The 21410-nt window shown below is 30.3% G+C and overlaps 3 protein-coding genes across 4 annotated transcripts; 1 reads left to right on the top strand and 2 right to left on the bottom strand.

Moving 5' to 3' along the window:
* Nucleotides 1-3006: 3006 nt before the first annotated feature.
* On the bottom strand, nt 3007-8467 carry LOC100814843 (uncharacterized). Of its 2 annotated transcripts, none has more exons than XM_014764042.3 (7): nt 8045-8467; nt 7147-7534; nt 6448-6596; nt 5192-5287; nt 4139-4395; nt 3816-4036; nt 3007-3616 (listed from the first exon to the last, which is right to left on the bottom strand). In XM_014764042.3, exons 2-7 carry the CDS (start codon nt 7522-7524, stop codon nt 3245-3247), a joined length of 1473 nt encoding a protein of 490 aa, XP_014619528.1. In that variant the 5' UTR covers nt 7525-7534; nt 8045-8467; the 3' UTR covers nt 3007-3244. The 2 variants fall into 2 exon arrangements, with proteins under 2 accessions (XP_014619528.1, XP_014619529.1); XM_014764043.3 differs by having other exon boundaries at nt 7147-7529; nt 8045-8406.
* A 4247-nt stretch (nt 8468-12714) lies between these two features.
* Nucleotides 12715-13598, top strand: LOC100527835 (uncharacterized). Its single transcript, NM_001251253.2, has 3 exons — nt 12715-12879; nt 12981-13129; nt 13230-13598. The coding sequence occupies exons 1-3, from the start codon at nt 12757-12759 to the stop codon at nt 13258-13260; spliced, it is 303 nt and encodes a 100-aa protein (NP_001238182.1). The 5' UTR covers nt 12715-12756; the 3' UTR covers nt 13261-13598.
* A 592-nt stretch (nt 13599-14190) lies between these two features.
* LOC100305813 (uncharacterized) lies at nt 14191-20158 on the bottom strand. The gene is given in 6 exon segments (NM_001250126.2): nt 14191-14470; nt 15992-16069; nt 19019-19119; nt 19208-19305; nt 19798-19900; nt 20035-20158. Coding segments are annotated over 6 exon segments (501 nt in total). The 5' UTR covers nt 20078-20158; the 3' UTR covers nt 14191-14392.
* Nucleotides 20159-21410: the final 1252 nt, after the last annotated feature.

The following is a 21410-nucleotide window of genomic DNA, read 5'->3' as shown; positions in this document are numbered from 1 at the left end:
TCGTTATTATGTTACTGTTTCTGGAGTTGTCAGAACTATCGGATAAGTAAGTCACAAGTCATAAGTTTTTTACACACGGTCAGAGATGACGTGGCGTAACGCATTAAAATAAATTAATGAATGAATATATTTATTTGTTTTTAATTTATATTATGGCATTTCTTATTGTTCCCTCTCTTATTATATATATAAGATTTAATCATCTAACTTATTAGTATTAAAAAAAGTGATTAACTTAATTAATAATAATAACTTTTTCTTAAATTTATAAATTTTTTTAAAATTATTCTAGTTATTAATATTATTTTTTTCTATTTGTTCATACATTTTTTTCTATTCTTAATGAGAATTATTTCTATTTTAAAAATAATTAATATAATAAATATTATAAATTATGTCTTTAGAAAAGAATAAATATCATTTCAAAATTAAGTATTATAAATAGAAAGAAACTTTTATCAAAAGGGTATAAAAAATTTAATTTTTCTATTTGGGGGACAATTTTAAATTACTACTAGAGATAAAATAAGTCCCAGGTGTTTGAATTAAAAGTTATAATATTTTATGACTTATTATTTTTTACTTTTTTTTAACTAAAGTACTAAAATTTTTACGACTTCAATTTATTTATTTTTATTTATTTATGATTTAAAACTTGTACATTTTTTTTTTCTTAAGACTTTTTCTAAGTTTAGTTTTTTTTTACAATTTTTCATTTCTTTAAATTTTTTATGATTAAAGTTTTTATTTTAGGATTTTTTATTTGCTTGTATTTTCTTTTTTGTTTTGTTTTCAACTGTTTTGATATTAGAAATAATTTTATTTATTTAATTATTAAATAAAAAAAATTAATATTACTTATTATTAGTTTTATTTAATATTTTGTATATAATTTTTATATTATTTTATTTAATATGTTATATTTTTTAATATTGTTTTGTTTTAAATATTTTATATAATTTTTTAATAATGTTTTATCTAAAATATTTTATATATTTAAAATTTAGATGATTTTATATATTTAACATAATTTTACTAATGATTCATACAAATAAGTAAACAGTTAATATAATTTTTAATTTTTATGTTTATCTTTAATTTGTATTATTCACTTTATATTAGTGTATTATGTTATTTTTAACAACTACTTTTATTACTAAATTATTAGATGTTGTTAATAGTAAATTATTTTATAAAAAATAAATAATATTATTTCATAAGTTATAAGTTAATATTAGTAACAAAATATTTTAATATTTGTTTTAAAATTTTAATTTTTTAATATTTAAGTATTTAAAATAAAACAAATATTCAAAAAAATATTAAATATCATTATGTTAGTTTTTTATTTCATTTACAAAACAAATCAAATTCAATAGCATTATTAAAAAATGATATAAATTTTAAATATATAAAATATATTAAATAAAACAATATTAAAAATATATAAAATATTTTAAATAAAAAAATATTAAGAAATATATAACATACCAAATAAAACCATATAAAAAATATATACAAGATATTAAATAAAACCAGTAACAAGTAAAATTAAAATATTTATTTAATAATTAAATAAATAAAATTATTTACAATTTTTTTTAAAAAATTAAAAACAAAACAAAAAATAAAATACAAATAAAAAAATCCTAAAAAAAAATACAACTTCAAAGTGAAAAAAAAAAAAACTAAACTTAGAACTTCAATTTCGTAAGTTAAAAAAATAAAAAATAAAAACATATACAACTTTGAAGTTCTAAATTAAAAAAATTAAATTGTTACGACTTCAGTTAAAAAAATAACAAATTATAACAGGTGTTACAACTTCTCACTCAAAAGTTGTGACATCTATCATGACTTACCCCATCTTCAATAATAATTTAAAATCATGCCTTAATGAAAAAATCAAATTTTTTTTACAACCTTTTAATAAAAGTCCCACGTAGAAAGTATATTTCTCACTTATTTATAACAAGAATGTAATAAATATGTGATTATTTAAATAATAGTAATAAATATGTAATAATTAAAATGATACTTCTAGTTAATATTATTTATAGCAAGGATGTAAAAATCAAATAGTAATAAAGATGTCATTAAAAATGATACTACTACGTTTTATGCTCCATTTGATAGATGCAAAATAAGATAATAAAAAAATGAATGAAATACATAGTAAAATTTTGTGTCACTCACAATTTTTATTCTCTACTTTAATTCAACATTTCTATCTTTATTCACTTCCATTTCTTTTTTTCTCATTCCACCAAACATTCACTTAGTCATTGTAATCCATATTTGCACATGCAGTTTGTGATGTTGCTTAGAATGAAAGGGCAACTGTGTTTGTAAGATCCACCTTATTTTTGAAAATTTCTTCATCTTTTTTCTCAATTTAAACTCAATCAAACACACACTAAAAAAAAATTATATTTAAGAGACCAAATTAATGGTTTAATCTAATACTTCCTATGTCCCAAAATGACTGTAGTTTATAGAATTTTTAAAAAAAATCAAATTGATGAGTATTCTTACTCTTTAATGAGACATTTAAACATTTATTCTAATTTTATCCTATAATAAATAATATTATCTTGAAAAACTTAATAATATATTTGTTAATGAAATTAAGAGAGAACAAAAATACATTTTAGTAAAAGGACGGAGGCAGTAATTATTACTTTGTTTAATTTTTAATTAATAAAGATATTTTTTGATGCAGAATTAATAAACTTATTTAAATAACATATTCCACTAAATTCAATTTTGAACGGTAATAAATTTGGATCACGTGAATTGATGTTTAATTTATTTATCTTCTCTATTTAATTTTGATTTTAATTGTATCCTCGAAAGAATAACTCAATTCTTATGCTACATTTTACTTAGCCAACTTGGTTATATTTTGATGTGAGTGCTGTCAATGCAAGGTCACACCAGCATGGCTGCATTCTTCATTGTAACATTCAATTTGGAGGATCAAACAATAGAGTAGAAGCAATTTTCTGCGGTAAAATGGAATATTTGATATAATTTATAAAACCAAAAACGATTTTACAATGCATTTGTTCAAGCCATAACCGGAGATCTATATATTTAAAGAATCTGAAACAGTGCACCTTTACTGTTCTGAACTTTGGATAACACCACACTAGCTCCTAATTCAAAAACACAACTCAAACTAGAGGTGTCCTCTAAAAATTTATTCAACTAGGGAAACAAAACTAATTTTCCCAATCTTAGGTTATGGGGGTAAATGAAGACTACCAGGATCGTAAATTCCAGCACCAAGAGCTATGAAAACCCAAAATACGAGAATACTTATGACAGCCTTTCTCAACAGCTGGTCAGAATTGCTGGTTTGGTGGCCATCTAATTCATTAGATTGATGCAGTGATGGCAAACCCCTATTGTCACTGATATCCTCCTCTCTATCAATCCGGCTGGTCCCAGTTGCATGAGGTTGCAGAATATCCCAGTTGCCAATTTTAGAACATCTCATGCAAGAGCAGCTGCCTCCAAGATATGATGGTAGGGTCGGAAAATTGTCATAAAGTACCTTCCGATATACCTCTCCTCCTAACTTCAACTTCTTCCTAGTAGATGGCTTTAAAACCTATGATTCAAAGTCTTGGATTAGTTCATTAAGAAAAGGCAAAAATTTTACAGTGATATTGGTTTGAGAAATAAGAAAAACTTCATTTTAGGCCAAGAAACTGTATCTGGATTAGAGGCACTCTAAGGATAAGTGAAATTGCATTTAATCGAACAACTCTTTGTTATTTTATGCTAAATAAATGGAAGGGAAAATTTACCTGAATAAAAGTCTGGGCAATAACACGAACAATTGCTGGAAGTCGGATGATAAACAAACAACCAAGACGATTAGGAAAGTGTTCTAGCAGAAGGGAGGAACAAGATCTCAACATTTTCATAGGAATTCTCAATGGAGATAACCCTTCACAATCCACCAATACTGTAATTTGAGGGTTGCTTGCATCAACCAAGTGCAAGACTCCGTATTCTACCTGTGATACTGAAGTATAGACCATTGATTGCCATTAAACTAAAGCAAGAAACCCATAAGCTAAGAAACTGGTTAATTATGAACTGATGGCAAGAAAAAGAAAAAACATACTAACTGCCTGAGCAAATTGAAGTCTATCTTCAGATGCCAAAGAGCGACAGGCTATCCCAAGCCGTACAATGAGGCAAGGTCTGTGCGAAAAATCAGATCCATGCCAGAAAACCATATTTGACCACGTTTCCAGCTCTTCCCCTGAAAGAAATCTGTAACTGTCCCGCCAACTTATTGTCTTCTTGATTGAGGTAAGGAAGCATGAAGAGTCATTATTAGAAGCTGTGTAAAATCTGTGGAGCTCATCATCATTGATTCTGCATAAACACTACTAAATCATGGTCCGCTGCAACAGGAGAAACCAAGAAATATGCAATATGCTATTGCTATCTAATAAAGCTGCTCTGGCCAGGATTTCAAAACTTTCCCTAAGAAATGCGATAATACAAGTTCAAAATGAGAATAGATAAACTATTGGCATTAATTTAGCAATCATTATTAGTAGCTGGATTATCAATTTACTATACTGTTAACTATTGCATAACAATATAAAATTCAGAAGTTGGTGTGGAATTCACATCGATATCTATTACATAACTATTGCATAATTATAAAATTTACATTGATATCTATTACTATACCATTAATTATTTAGTGAATGTTATTCACTTAATAGGGATTATTTAATGACAAATACTAGGAATACACTCTTTTGAACACATTCTATCTTATTGATTGAAAATTATTTAAATCACAAAAATTGTGGGTCTCACATCTTATAATGTACCTCTTATGGTTTTGCAGTTTCAAGAAATTTTAATCAATAGTAAAGAGTGTGCTGCTAGCATTCCTCTTAATGTGTTCAACTCTGGGAAAAGAGACAAAACACAATTGTGGAATTGCTGATAAATAAATTATTTCTTATGCCCCTTCTTTTTTTTTCAACAACTGGATTATACAGGAGAAAGGGGTAGATATCAATGTAAATTACAGAACAACTGTAATTGTAGGAATATCAAATAGCCTAGTTTTGCAATGAAATTCTGAGAGAATCATATCTTAGTATTTTTTCAGAATGGTGCATTTATGCACATAACAGAAACTGTCTAATACCTTTCTGGCAAACTAATCCCTTGATTTTCCAGCTCTTGATTGAGTAGAGTCAACCAGTTTTCATATTCTAAAACTTCAGGATCTATCTCACAATGACTGCAAAAGACAAGAAAATATTTGTAAGACTAAAGAAGCTTGCATAAGAAAATTCCAGATATGAAAAGCTCCAAACAATTAATTTCAAATTTATCCTGCAAAACATGTAGAATATAAATAGCACTTTATTCACCAGAAACCTTAGTTACTGAATGAAGTTGTTGCTTTGGAGATTCATCATATGTATGACATTAAAAACATTGAAAGATTAAAGTTGATTTGGGGTCAGTCCTTCACATTGCTTCGAAGATTCATCAATATGCTACATTACTTTTTGAGATTTATATCAGAGATCATTGAACATAAAAAGCCACAAAGAAGTATCAAATGAGAAGCATATTTTTATTAGTGAAAGGGACAAATATTGGTTATTAGATCTTATCATGAAAAGGTAAAGATTAAAATACAAAAGTCATGTAACATTATTTAAGTGCCTATGTGAATTTAAGTAACCTTTTATCTTAACCATCCATGCATGGTTGTAAGGTTAATGCTTCCACTCCTCAATCTCACATAAAAATAGTTCTCTGACTAGACACTTCCCCTACATATTACTAGAACCACAGTCAGTGCACTTTGAAAATCATTCATGTTGAAACAAGAGTAATACAAGACACACAACAATTTTATGCAACCAAGTTTAGGAAACACCTCTAAGAAAGGGTGGCACCAAACATCATATGTAAATAACAAGAAAAATAATCTTATTTTATAAGGCCTTTCAGTTTGTGTGTGTTCTCGCAATTTTATCTAACCAGTGTTGTGCAGATGAAAGCCACAACTACATCAGACTGTATGGTTTTTAAGTTATCATAGAAAAATCTAGGTAGGAGAAAGTTTGCAAGATTTTGGCAATTTAGTTTTCCATATGATATATGGAACAAGCAGGCTCAGTTAGATTCTTAATCCTGCAAAATGCACCAAGTTTGAAACAAAGCACTAAGCTGCTAAGCTTTTTTCTAGTACCCTACATTAGAAAAAATAACCCTTTGGCAATTATGGGCGGAAGGTTAATGATAACTCAATAAACATCACAGTTCTTAAGAACATAGATGTTGTCATTCTTAGTTAATAAAGGCTAGTATATATAGTCAGAGAATAACAGGGTTAAATACCACAGATAAACCTTAGGCCTTAGCATGAAGCTTCAAATCATATACCTTGTATTCAAATTAGCCTCTGCTGGAGATAGTTCGGCGGATGCTTCAGAATCATGCGAAGCAACACAATCTGAGGTTCCATCACTACATTGTGGTTGATCAGTAAAGACGGTTGCAATAGAAAGGACTAATAGAGGTCTTGATAGTACCTGGTAATAGAGCAATTTATTAGCTATCTACTTCACAAATATAGCTAAACAAGGGATATGAGAAAAAGGGGTATGGGGGGAAAAACAAACAGAAAAGAGAGAATTCCTTAATTTGATTTTGGTCCTCCTTAACCTCAATAGTAAGAGGGGCTGGGGAAATATGAAACAGTACATCTCATGATTGCTAATGATGACAAAATACTAAAAGCATGAATAGCTTTAAAAAAATCAGTATCCATAGTCTTTACAAAGGCAATACTAATCTTTTAAAAATGGGGAAGAAGAATTAATATTTGAGAAACTTTCCAAAAAGTACATGATACATAGAAGCCACCCGTAAAAAGCCCTCTCAAATCCCAAACAATGATCTCCCAGAAGCACACAGATACAGATGATGTGAATGATTTCTAGAACTTCAAAATAATTTTCCAAATTCCAAGATAATTCACATTTATAGTTAATGATTTCCCGGGGCTATCATATTCTGCTGCTTTAAAATGATATTCAAATATAATTTTAATGAATCCTTCAGAAATCAAGAATCACAAACCTGCATGCTTTTCACCAAACCCCTGAAGGGTGCCCACCTCTGAATCCATTTGAATGGTGGATAGACAAGGATTTGGAGACCCTGTAGGCCTCGCCATACACACGGACATTTACTCCTGGAGAATCTCCTCACGGTTTCTAATGCAGCAAGTTTTAGTAGAAAAAACGTGACACGTCCCACAGCACTGCTTCCAAAGTCACCATGGGTTAATGACACAAGGTGTTCATAATTTCTCTGTGCAAAGCCTTTAGGCCGTGATGCAACCAGAAGTTTTTTGTACGTTTCTTTCCCATTAACAACAACACTGCTTTCTTTAGAATTAGAACTCAAGCTCGAGTTAGAATTATCCATCCTATCTCCCATGTAAACTGAAGGCATGTCAGCTTCTCTAGCAAATAGCCAAAAAAAAAAAGTACTTTCAGTTTCATTTCAGATGCAACCACTAATATCAAACAAAAAGTCTTCAGAGTGAAATCCATCTGCCACACTATAACATGTCCTCATCACAAGAAATTATTGCACGGTTTTATTACAAGCTGCATAGCCTACATCTACATCTGCATAAATCCAATACACTAAAAAAACACCGCAAAACTTGTTAAAATTAAAATGTCAAGCATATCACCAAAAAACAAAATATTTAAATAAGAAAATGTGAAACATACATGTCTTAAAGAACAAAACCAATAAACTAAATTGAAATAATACGGATTAGCATTGTAATTTGTAAAGTCAAAAAACACTAGAGTATGAAATTAAAATAAGAAACAACGCGATGTGTGAATATATAACTACGGTGACGATAATCCAAACAAAGTATAGAGCAGAAGCAATTGTAGCATGCATAACTGTCAAATTCGATCCGAGATGTTTAAAACGTTGAGGTTCAAAAGTTGACCTGAAAGAAACGTGTAATTGTCAGGTTGGGGAGGTTAGGAATGGATGTGAAAAGTGATGTAACGGATTTTGATTTTATAGGGCGAAGAATTGAATTGAATTGATGAGGGTGTGAGGTTGTTGATGATGATCTTCGTTCGTCGCCGATTTCCACCGAATGGTTCTTCGTTAACTTTCCGAGTTACATCACAGTGGCAGATCGTTGGTTTGCAAGAGGGACCGGAACTGAACCTGATTCTGAGACGTGGACGGTGGAGATGCGTTGATTCAGACGTCATTGTCCCTCCATCTGTTATTCAACAGTCTAACTCCATCTTTAGACAGCAGACACGCAAAACGCCAGACTCTCGTGATTGACGATATGATGCATTTAAATCGAATTAATTAGAATAAAGTATAAAGAGAGGATAATGGGATTTAATCCACTTAATTCAACATGAGCTTAAATTTATAATAAACTTTTCAATATTATATATATATATATATATATATATATATATATATATATATATATATATATATAAGTAAGGAGTTTTGTTATGTACCAAAAACAATATGAAATTACTTTATTTTGTAACCAAAGATATATGAATTGTTACAAATTTTTTAGTACAAATAAAAAAATTTAATTTAATATATGTATACTGCTTGGGATGAACATTTCGAGGATACCTACTCTCGGGAAAGAATAAATTAATCTTGAGTATTTATGTCATTAAATTTAATACTTGGAGGGTTATACACCATCTCAGATGAACATATTGGTAATACCCAGTTGACCGATTTCTCTTATTGACATTGGGTAGTAGAAACGATAGTTGAGTCACTCTATAGCTAAGAAGATGAAACGATCAAAATTAGTATATTGTTGATAAAGAGTCGCACCCTAAAAATATAATGATAAAATCAAAGAAACACTCGGACTCAACATGTCAAATGCACATAACCATGTGCCCGATACTATGTACAAAGGGGACAAAACTCAAGTTGTACAATGATGTGATAAAAAGAAACCAATAAAAATACAACACATGGATGGTATTGTCGAAGGATGTTGTGTATAAATAGAGGTGAGCTGAATGATTCACCTCATGTTCATGGTTAAATAAGATTAAGGAGAGACATTGATAATAACTTTAAGTTGGAGTCCTCTACTTCTCTTTTTGGTGTTCTCTAAAGTTGAACAATATGTAATGTATAATGATAAATTATGTGGAATAAGAATTTTTGTGGCATATTTACATCCTAAAAGTTTATTTTGAATATAAGCACTAGTTAGTTTCTCGTGCATATGCACGGATTGCTTCACTATTCTTTTTTTGTTTTAGTATTGAAATTGTACTAAGATTAAAAAGTATAGAAATTGTAAGAAAAAATATACAAAGTCATTTGAATTGTTTTTCAAACTATTTTTTGGTCAATAAAAGGAGTTGGATTCTCTCTCTTACTAAAAAAAATGAACATCTCTCGTTCTACTTTTCTTCACATAACATGTGACTACTATGCGTACCGAGTACTCCTGTACCATGTATTTATCCTCTTTCTTTTCCAGTTTCCAAAATTCTCATTTTGTCTTATGTTTGAGCGACGTGTCAACAATCTAAGATAATTAGAGTCATATAATTGTGTCAACAATTTATTTATTTTTAAAAATGAATGAAAATGACTTATAAACTTAAAAAAATTTACCTTCTCCAACTATAGTTTAATAAATGAATAATATGTGCATAAATTATATTGTTATTTAATCACAAAATTATCATATATGATAAATTTATTATTTTATAATAATTATTTCATGAGTTATATTGAAAGAAGTTTATGATTGATTAATGATAAAAAAAAATCAAATTTTTTAATTTACTTTCATATAAATTTCTTAAACTACTAAAACGGTTGTATCTATTATTATATTTCCTTTTGGATAAGAAGATCATCCCATAATATTAGAAGGTCATGTGACATTAGAAGGTCTTAGCAAATTTTATCTTTTTATACATTTATATACTCTTTTAAAATGAATGAAAATGACTTATAAACTTTGATAATTTTATCTTCTCCATCTATAATTTAATAAATGAATAATATGTACACAAATTATATTATAATTTAATCAGAAAATTATTATGTATGATAAATTTATTATTTTTTATAATAATTATTTTATAAGTTATATTGAAAAAAATTATGATTGATTGATGATAAAAAAATTTAAATAAATCAAACTTTTGAATTAAATTTTATATAAAAAAATTTATACTATTAAAACTGTTGTATATATTATTATATTTTGTTTTTTGGTTTAGATAAGAAAATCATCTCTTGATATTAGAAAGTCTTAGCAAACTGTACTTATATACTCTACGTACTTATATACTCTACTAAACACAGGTATTTTTACTAACCTACTCTTTTATATAATTATATATATATATATATATATATATATATATATATATATATATATATATATATATTACTTTTTTATATATATAATAGATAGATTAAATTATAAAAAAGTATTTATAATAATGAGAAATTATTTCAAATAAATTGTGATAACATAAAGAACTAGAAAAACTTAAAATAACTTTTTAAAAATTTGAAGGACTAATAAAAATAAATTATTTTTAAAGGAATTAAAAAATATATCAAAAGAATAGGCTGTTCCCGTGCATATATAAAAGAATAGGTTGTTCCCGTGCTTATGCACGTTTTTTTTATAAAAAAATCAGAAAGTGAAAAAAAAGAAAATGAGAAACAGAAAAAAATGAGAAAGAAAGCAAAATGGCAAAAAAACATCCAATATCAAACGTGTCAATTTTTAATTGGTCCAATTTTATAAATTTAACAACCTATTCTTTTATATATATATATATATATATAGATATTCCAGTCTTTTAAAATCTCACAATAAACTTAAACTAGTAATAATATAAATTTAGTTGGGTATCATAGATGACAACTCATATTTTAAATGACCTTATGCGAAAACTATTATAAAGATCTAAAGCCGACCACTTACCTTTTCGGTACTATGAAGTGAAAGTTCAAAATATTCGTGCAATGAGTAGTTTTGATATCCTTTTCTTTACCAAGTTAAATAAAAGTTCATCGATATATACCTTTTTTTTTTTACAAAAGTAAATCGATTTTATTATTGAATAATCAATATCAATTATTTTTTTATTATTACAAAAAATTCCTTTTTATGTGAAAAGGCAAACAATAAAAACATATCATTTCTTGTTTGTTTTAGATTTTTTTTAAAAGATTTGTATATCATTAAATGTGATTAAAATGTGTATTTCAATAATTTTAATTATCATTTTTTATATTTCCTTACAAAATTATAATTTTTATATTAAAACATTATTATGATATGTGAAATTATTTTTTATGTGAAACTAAATGAACTCTAAGTTTGCCAATCAATACAAAAAAATAGTTAATTATGTGTAAGTGTAGTTAAACAACACAAAAATCTAGTTAACAACTTTAAATATTTATAGTTTTTTTTTATAATAAGAACAATTCTTATTAATTTGATATACTCCCTTAGTCTTAATATCAATATCTAAAATAAATATTTACATTAAATGTAAGTAGATATTTTATTTAGTTATTAATAAAAAGTATACAAGTAAATATTTGTATTGTTTAAAATTATTTATTATATATATAATTGCATATATAGATTAATTTAATATTGCACTCGAACATTTCACAATTTTTAATTTTTAAATCATTCTTAAATTTATATTTTTATAACTATCACACACACATAATGTAATATAGTGAGAGAATTGTTTTTTCATATAAAATTAAAAGGAATGAATATTTAACTCTATTTTTTTCATATATAATCAAAATTAAAACATATAAGTAATGTGAATTTTTTTTTTAAAAAAAAAGCTTACATAAAAATTCAATTATGAAACGCGTGAATATCTAAAGTAAATCATTGAAAAATTCAATTATAAATATTTTAAAAAAATTCTGTGTTAGTGAATAAAAAATTATTTATTATCTTTTATATTGAATTTAAAAAGTTTAATAATAACACAGTGTAAAATAATTTTATATTATTATTTAATTATAATTGATCACTTTTTCTCTTATTTAAAAACTTTTTTTCAAATTGACATCATGTCACTGTCACTGCTCCATCTTGCATGTTTTTTTCTCCCATTTCGTGTAGTATTCAATTACAAAACACCGGTTCATTCAGAAACTTGACAGCTCATCAATTCATTCATACCAATTTAACTAAGTCATAAGTTCAACTAGAAAATCAGTTGAGTGACACTCATAAAAATACTAGATCCATCATAAACTTCTCTCATTTGACAAAATCCTTCATGCCCGTTCATTTTTTTTTTTTGAAAAAATTTAAATTATATTAAATCCAAAATGATACAACAATAATCGAGACATAGAGTGAAAATCAAAAGTCTCTCTAATAAAAAAGATTTATATCAAAATATTAAAATAAATGCAACAGTATAATGTCAGTGGGCTTTTCTTCCGCGTCTGTCCATTTTCAAGATTCGTGTTTATAACATTAGTGGAGATCAGGAGTTTCTTTATTAAGATTTTTTTTGAGATTTACGATCAGGCTAAGATTTTATATACACAAATATAAATATAATAATGTTACAACGAGTATTTGTGGTGCTTTCCTTCAGAGAGGATTAAAGAGATGCAACATGCATGAAATCCCTCCTTGGCCTTTCTTCCTTCTTTGGTTCTGGTTCTTGCTCTGTGTCCTGCTGTTTTCTGCTCTTATTCGTAACACTTCGGCTATTCTGTTCGTCGCTTAGACGAGTCTCACAGGTTATACATATAACATAACATTCCATTTATTATCTTCATATCATGTCCAAATTAAATTACAAATTTAAGGTAGCGTTGTTTGTTTGATTTGATGAGCTTAGATGGGGAGAGATGGAAATGGGGAACACAACGATCGCTTTCACTCCATTCACCAGTACGAGACCGATGATCTGACCGGTGCGGTTCATAACCCTCGATCTTGTCGAGAATGGGTGGTTTTGTTTACTCTGACGTTGATGCTGCTTATAAGGTAATTATGCATGTTGTTAGTTTAATTGACTTATTGGTTCATTTTAATATCACATGTGTTGGTTGTGTTGATGGATTAATTATGGGATTGAATGAATCAGTGTGCGGTGGAGAATGGAGCTGTGGCGGTGAGCGAGCCTGAGCTGAAGGAATGGGAGCAGAAGGTTGGGTATGTCAGAGATATTGACGGCAATGTTGTGAGAATGGGAAGTCATGTGAACCCACCCAGATAAGCATACGTTTAGGTGGACATCGCAGTAACTGGGAAATTATGCTTTTACGTTTATGCTTATGTTTAGGAATAAACAAGAACCACTGTGAGATGTGTATTTACTCTACAATAAATCAACTTTTGCCAGGCACTTTCTCGTAACTAGTTTAACTGAGATTTTATATATGATGTAGATGCGATGGAATCATGGATTTTTTAATAACATTTATCTTCTGATATGTCAATGGGTAACATTGGTAAAAAATAATGCTTTATATTGTTTCTTAACGTCTATGCTCAGAGGCTTAGTTACATCCGACAGCTACTTCGTTTACTATCATACTATTAGATTTTGATCCTTAAGATTTAGCAATTCACAACGTTTGAACACAAGTATTTAGCTAACTAGGTAGTGATTAGTTGATTCATGCTGCAATGTTGCTATTTGGTACTCATGAATCAGAGTTTTCAAGTCTACAGACGGAAGTACTTTGTCGCAATTGTCTGTCTAGATGAAACTAAAGTTATAAACCTATGAATTCCTAGTATGAGATTAAATCAGTGTTAACTAACAGCCTACGGTAACCCTAGGAAAAAGGAAAAACTTTTCCAAGAGATGGGAGAATTTTCAAACAAATTTAACGTTTATCTGTTGTGAAAAATAACTCAATCCGCACTCAACTTGAGAGCTACAACTGGCTATATAGTGCAAAATCAGCCGAGCCATCGCAATAAGAGCAAACAAGTACCAAAACTAAAATAATAAACCTTTTTTTAGATAAGAAATCCAATATAAACTTATGCGAATGAACAAAGTAAATTTTCCAATAAAGTAGTCAAAAGACCGGCCAAAACACTTAGAATACAGTTTGTTTTCCAAGTTATGACAAATGGCCATGCAGAGAACATGATGGAACTGAAGAAAGGAAGAATGTGGACACTTCCAATGCGATTCTTATACGGATCAACAGTAACAGGTGAACCAATCCATTACACATTTATATGTCCTCCAGTTCACAAAAAGCAGCAGCAGTATGAGGCATAGGCGACGAATCACAACATTTCTTGTGACTTCCTTACGCATCGGCTAACCTTTTTCTTGAAATCATCCCTCCTATCTCTCCACTCCTTCTGCAATACCAAGATCATACAGGTCAGAACAAATCAAAAGAACTTTCAGACTAGGTATCAAGGATGACATACAAAAATGTCAAAAAGGCTCTTGTAGGCCCCAAACAAAGCATTTCAACAATATTAGCAATGGCAATGTGAAATCCACAGAACAAAAAAAATTACAGAAAAACATACAAATACATGCTAGTTTCTGTAGAGTCAGAAAGGATATCAAGAAAGCCTGATGGATAAATACAAAACCAAGTTTAAAAATTGCTTGAAGTTGATGTCCCATAAAAAAATCTTCCTACAGGTACTAATAATTATTAATGTGGAAAACATAACAATTACATACTAAACTATGAGAAACATTCTCAGCTTTTTAGCTTCTGTGCTTCATAAGTCATGAGTACCTTATTAAATCTTAATATATTTAGTCACTGTAGTTAATAACTTGGGAAATTTGGAGACCTTGCCTTGTCGTCACAATTTACATAGTTTAAATATCTTGGCTCCATCATACAAAACAATGGAGCAAGTGTAAAAATCAGGATGTTGCTCAGACAAGGCCACTGTACTTGTAACTTGTGGAAATTGGAGACCATGCTTGTCACAAGTTACATAGTTTAAATAAATTGGATTCTTGGGTCCATTATACAACAGAATGGAGAAACAAAACGGGATGCAAACAAAAGATTTCATGCAGGGTGGATGAAATGAATAAACAACTTAAGTGTTATATTTGACGAAAAAAGCACCGCATCAGTCTAAGGAAAGCCTTTCAATGTTGTAAGAAATTAAGAGTTGGGTGGTAAAAAGTCAACAAGAGAATAACTCAATGTAACAAAGACAAGAATGTTGCTTTGGATAAATGGACATACTACACAAAAAATAGGAATCAAGGCATTACGAGAAAAAAATTGGAATAGCACCTATTGTACAAAATATGGAAGAATCTCACCTTAGGCAGTTTGAACATGTGTGTTGAAGACAGATAGAAGCCCCAATTAGGAGAGTTGATCATATGGAAGTTAACCTTATTGCTAGAGGTAGGCAGAGATAGTTAGAAAAGGCTTGGTTGTGTTGTTGTTGTTGTTGTTATTAACTTTAGTAACTCAGGGAACTTTGAAGTCATTCATACTTGGAGAAGGAAACTCTATCTTATGCTCTGTTCTGCTTAGTAATTGGAGAAGTACTATACAAGCCCATAATATATTCAACATTTTGACCCAGTATCTCACTAACTTACAGTTACACCAACTAGCAATCAAGCTCAAACTAAGAGAACATACATTAAAACTTGACTAAATGTTGAATACTTACTAAAATAATTAGAGCATATACAGGATCAAAAGCAAACTAAGGGAAACTGGTTTACAGGGCATAAGATAAAAATAACTATAATAGACAATCCATTATACTATCAAGTTAATGACAGTTCTGCGGCATCTAATAGCAGTCATGCTTGCATTGTCTTCTCTAGGATACAAATAAGTAGGAAAGACAAGTAGGTTGTAAATAAGAAATGATCAAACTTACTGCAGCTTCAACATTTGCAGGAGATTCATCATTAGGGCTGGAAAGCATTGATATGATACTCAATACTATACTCTCTACCTGCAAGATAACATAACGTATTAATATATTAATACATATGATGTAAAAACTTTTAACTTCACAAATGACAAGTATATAAATTTGCTAGTGATGGACAAAATGCAATATCATTTCTAAAGGACATCCAACAAAGTTATTAATGGCAAACCAACCTTGAAATTTTTAACAGTCCAAATTAGTCATGACATTAAACGTTGAAGTCTTCACAAACATTTTATGTTATTTCTGTTTGATATGTTAAGCTGAAAAGCTCTTCACTCAACCTTAGTCTTTCACTTCATAGTTCTTCAAGCCATCCCAAACTTGAGAAACTCAAACAACTAATGAGTCTTTTACTCTACCTACATTCAGCAGAGACTAATGATAAGCATAATAATGAACTCATGCTTACTGCTTAACAGATTAAACTTGTAATATCTAGTAGCTTGGTAATATTTTCTTTTCTATGGAAGTGTATGGGATCAATATGATAGAACTGGATCAGAAATAACAAGAAAAAGCAAAATTTTATTTAAGCCCAATCCTTAATTTTAACTAGAATTATGGGGCTGATACGTGGCCTAATATTCCAGCTTGTAACAGCCCCTCCTTGAGTCATATAGCATGATCTTGCTTTTGATGGGGTGGTATTGTGGCAAGCCTTATGGGCCCCTTGAAAATCTCCTCAAATTCCTTCAAACCGTCTCTCATGAGTCTTGGGGTGTTGTCCTTATCTGGAAAATCTTCCAATACTTCTACTGAGAACCCCCGATCCTTATCTCAAAGGGCCTTATTATTAATTTGAAAGATGTTGAAGACTTACAAGGTGTTGGTTCCTGCTTCAAAACCATTAATGTACCAGTAAATGTCAATCTTCAATATTATCTTCAAAATCAGCACTAATCTCCCCAAAGCTCACTTACCAATCAAGCCCAAGTACTCTTCTCCCAAGGCAAACAAGAAAAAATCTTTTTGAATTTGTAGGCCTTGTACTTCCAGAAGCAACCCTTTACAAACGGATTCTATGCCTGACACCAGGCTCCACAATCACCTTCCTTTCTTTCACCATTCCCCATAACTTCAAAGATCTTTTAGAGATAATACCCACCATACTACGCAAGGATCTTAGCAAGGATTTATTTCCTTCCAAATATTCATCAACACATTCAAATTCTGTCATGTTGGGATCTTCTTCTGTCTCCAACATCACCTGATTTGTTTTTACATATGTCCACACCCATATTTTCATCACATCAAAAACACACACCCTTTCTCACATTCTATTGTAATTCAGCCTTTGACAACCTTCTAAACCCACCACCCCTATTTTGAAAGATCCATTAGGGCTACTGTTTTTGTCAATTGTAGATCCTGTGACTGAAACTCTTTATGAACTCGCCTTAGATCACAATTCCACCAATACTGTTCTAGAGGATGGAATATTTCTGTAAGTATTTCCACTTCTGGTTGCTGGATTCAGTCCTTTTCTTGTAGGTTTCTTATCAATCATTGTTCCTAATGTCCTTACTAGGTGCAACTTTAAATTCTGCCTTCACTTCCTCCCTTAACCCATTTAAGAAAATGCCCTTGAGGTACACTGGATCAGTACCCCTCAATGGTCCCACATACAACTCAAATTTCTCCCAAAATTCTTCCACTAATAGTTACTGCTCATTGAAAGTTGAAACCCAAAGCAACGCAGAGGGATATTGCATCATTGAAAGTTGGAACCTTCTAGTGACAACAGTTCTGAACCTCTCCCACGATGGCTTTGGTGTGTAATACTCCCACCAACTCAAGGATTTTGCTTCCATGGCCACCATTGTTGCATGTAAATTCTTCTCCTTTGTTACCCTTTAATTTGAAAATATCCTTCCAACCAATTCACCCACCTATTGGCATCATTCTCATAGAATAAAGGAATCTCCAATGCTCCCTCCTTGATGCTCAATTGACGATCTCCCCATTGACCTTCTCCCGTGGTCCTCATTTTCTAATGTCCTTGAGGATGCTCCATCCATAGTATATCCCAACCATTAGAGTGACTGAGGATCTCTAACAACTCCTTGATCTTCTTGAGCCTGGCTTCTTGAACCGCTCTAGGCCTCCATGATTCAACTCCAATTGTCCCTCCACTCACTCTGCACCATGAACCAAAAAGGATCCCTGGATTATCCAATTTATTCCAGCCTTCTCCTGATTAGAAATTATTGTCTACAGGACAGATACAACTCTCACTCTTCCCCCATTTATTCCCTTACAATTAGTTACCCACTAATAGTTACTGCTATTAATAAATCCTTATGACTCTGATATTCTGTTACCACTCTTCCTCTTCCTGCTATGAACATTCTTAATGGGTGGTTTACTAACACAATACTCCTAGTATCTCCATTATTCTTATACACACTAATCTCCAACATTAAGAGTATAATATTGGAATTTTTAACATTAGATTCTCCATTTATGGAATGAAATCTTAGAAAAATTATCCTTACTGTACTTTCTTATAGCATCTTCAAGTTGCACTTTATTTGAAAATTGATTTTAATTTTGTCTCCCTCTTTTCTTCAAAATGGTGTAGGAGGATGAAGAGTGGGAAGGGAAGATGCATATTATGCAGAGCTCCATTTTACTACAACTACTTAAACAGTCTTTAAATGCAATACCAATGATGCCGTAGAACACTGATATGTAAACTCTCCAGGAATAGGCATAGCATGCACACGGCCAAAACACAAGGAGAAAAAACAGTACAGCACTTGCATCATACCAGCATCTGGAAAGTATTTAGGCACTTTAGTTGTAATGTTTGAAATTTCAACTTGATTATTAAACAAGAGCATGCTCGATTTGGATGTATTGAAGATAAACTCATCTCAAATTTCCACCACTAAGTTGATTCTTAGTCACCAACAGCCAAGCCAAACCATAGTAAAGAGTAATTTATAATTTTATATGTTCACGTACCGTATGAACAGGTGTCCAGCGCTCACTTGCAAGCTCATAACCATTTGGATCCTCACCAGGAGGATGAAGAATTGATATGCAAACCCGGCCATCAGGATATACTGCAAAAATTGAACAGGAAACATCACTGATCACTTTCATGTTGTTCCTATCAAAGCAAAATCACAAATTAAAAAAAAAAAAACTAACCATTGGGGTGCCATATCTCTGAGGTGAACTTCACTGAAGGTGGACTATTTGGGTAATTGGATGGGAAACTCATAATAGCATTGAAAAATCCCCCCTCGCTATGAGAAACCCAACCAATTGACAAACAAAACAGCAGAGAGATGTCAGTAAAATTCTAATACCAACCAAAGGAAAGCAAAGCGATAACAATATAGAACAGCGTCCGGTGCAATCAAACAAACTCAAGCTAGATCAATCCCAATAGTAAAAAGCATAAAAAGTAATTTTGAAAAGCATCAGCTTTGAGAGAGGAATCACAACAACTAAATATTAAAGAACAACAACAACCGCAATGAATTATCGTGATTAGGGTAGGCAAGGAACAAACTCATTAATTAAATCTAGTAAAACTGTCCAAGTACCCAAAAAAAGCAATTAAAAACACGATCTTCAGGAAGTGAAGAAGAATCCCTGCCCATACCCCAACCCCAAGAGAAATACAGAATCAATCAAAACCCAAAAATCCAAACTTTGAATCGAGAATCACAGAAAAAATTCGTCAGAGGGTGGCAAAAGCAAAAGCATGATATATTAATCAAAAGGGGGCTTACTAGAGAGTATCGGGCGGCCCAATTATGGTGACACTCCATTCAAAAATGTTGGTTTCATCGACCAAACCGGCAGAGAAGCCGTCGACGGGGTTTTTGCAAAGATCTGCGAGGAAAGGCCAATCAGAACATCGCGGAGAATCCACGCCAAACAGGGCCTTAATTTTTATTTTTATTTTGCGAGAAAACAAATCAGAAGAATAAGAGAAAGAGAGAGAGGCGGCGTGCGTGTATGCGTACCTTTGAGCTGCTTTTGAAGGAGAAGGCTAGCCTGAGATGCCATGAAGGGCAAAGAAACAACAAGTGCAGGAGCGAAGAGAAGAGATTGTTAACTCTTTTCAAAACCGACACCTCGATTCGGGAGGATTATTTATAACTATGAATATGAATATATGCTACGGATTGATTGCACTGATGAGATGAGATGAGATCACCAGTAGCAAACACCACCCTTCTTTCTGTCCTTTGTTTAACCCAACCCGGCCCAAATACTTTCCACAGTTACAATAGATATATAAAAAGGGTAAGGTTAAGAAATTTCTTTGGGGAAAAGTGAAAGATAATACTATATATCTTTTTGGGCTGATTAACCATTGTGGTCACTTTTAAAATGCTTTTTTCAAAATTGGTCTGTTTTATAAAATATTAGTGACATGAATCTGATTTGAGTCTTGTGTTTGGACGAAGATTTTAAAATTTTTAAGAAATTTAAATATATAACATTTTAATTGTCTTAATTTAAATTTCTTTCATTTTGTAAATATTTTATTTGAATGAAGCAATTCAATTTTTTGTATTTTAATTTTTTTGTTATGATAAAGTAATTCAATTTTATTAAAATTCAAATTTTCATTTTTAAATATTTATTTAAAAATTATCTCCATCAATGCTTCAACACATAAAATTATCTAACCAACTTCATATAACAATAATAATATTTAAGCTAGATATGTTGTAAAAATAAAAATAAAAACATATATAATTTCCTTAAATATAAGGCAAAGTTTGTATAAAAAAAGGGAAAGAAGACAAGGTTAGTATAATTTACTCAAAAAAATATATCATATTATGAGTGTGTATATATTATTTAATATATTTATTCTATATCATAAGTTATAAATTAAAATGCATAATATGAATATGTATTTTTTATATGAACAAATGGAAGTTTGAAAAAAAAAAAAAAAAAAAAAAGCTTCAAGTCTCACATCGCTCAGGATAAACACTTGAATAGTGTTTCACTTCCTATATATAGAGAGCTCATTTCTTCTTTTTTTTCCTTGCAAGCATTTCCTCAACTTTTCTTTCTCCCTCCCATATTCCAGTCCGGTGAATGTCTCCTCCCTCTTTCTTTCTGTCGCTCTAAAATATTGGTTGCCTTTAAGAGTGACTTTGTAAGTCATATTTTTCGGTTACCTTTAAGAGTGACTTTATAAGTCATATTTTTCGGTTGCCTTTAAGAGTGACTTTGTAGGTCATATTTTTCGGTTGGTTTTAAGAGTGACTTTTTAAGTCACATTTCTCGGTTGGTTATTAGAGTGACTTTTCAAGTCATACAAAAGGGTGTAATTCTAGAAAAAGGTTCCCTCAGTGCAGTGGGAATCTTATACAGTGAT

This window comes from Glycine max, chromosome 11 (genome assembly GCF_000004515.6).
Source record: "Glycine max cultivar Williams 82 chromosome 11, Glycine_max_v4.0, whole genome shotgun sequence".
Classification (NCBI taxonomy): domain Eukaryota; kingdom Viridiplantae; phylum Streptophyta; class Magnoliopsida; order Fabales; family Fabaceae; genus Glycine; species Glycine max.
The sequence above is the reverse complement of the archived record's forward strand: the minus strand, read 5'-3'. Positions and strand labels throughout refer to the sequence as shown.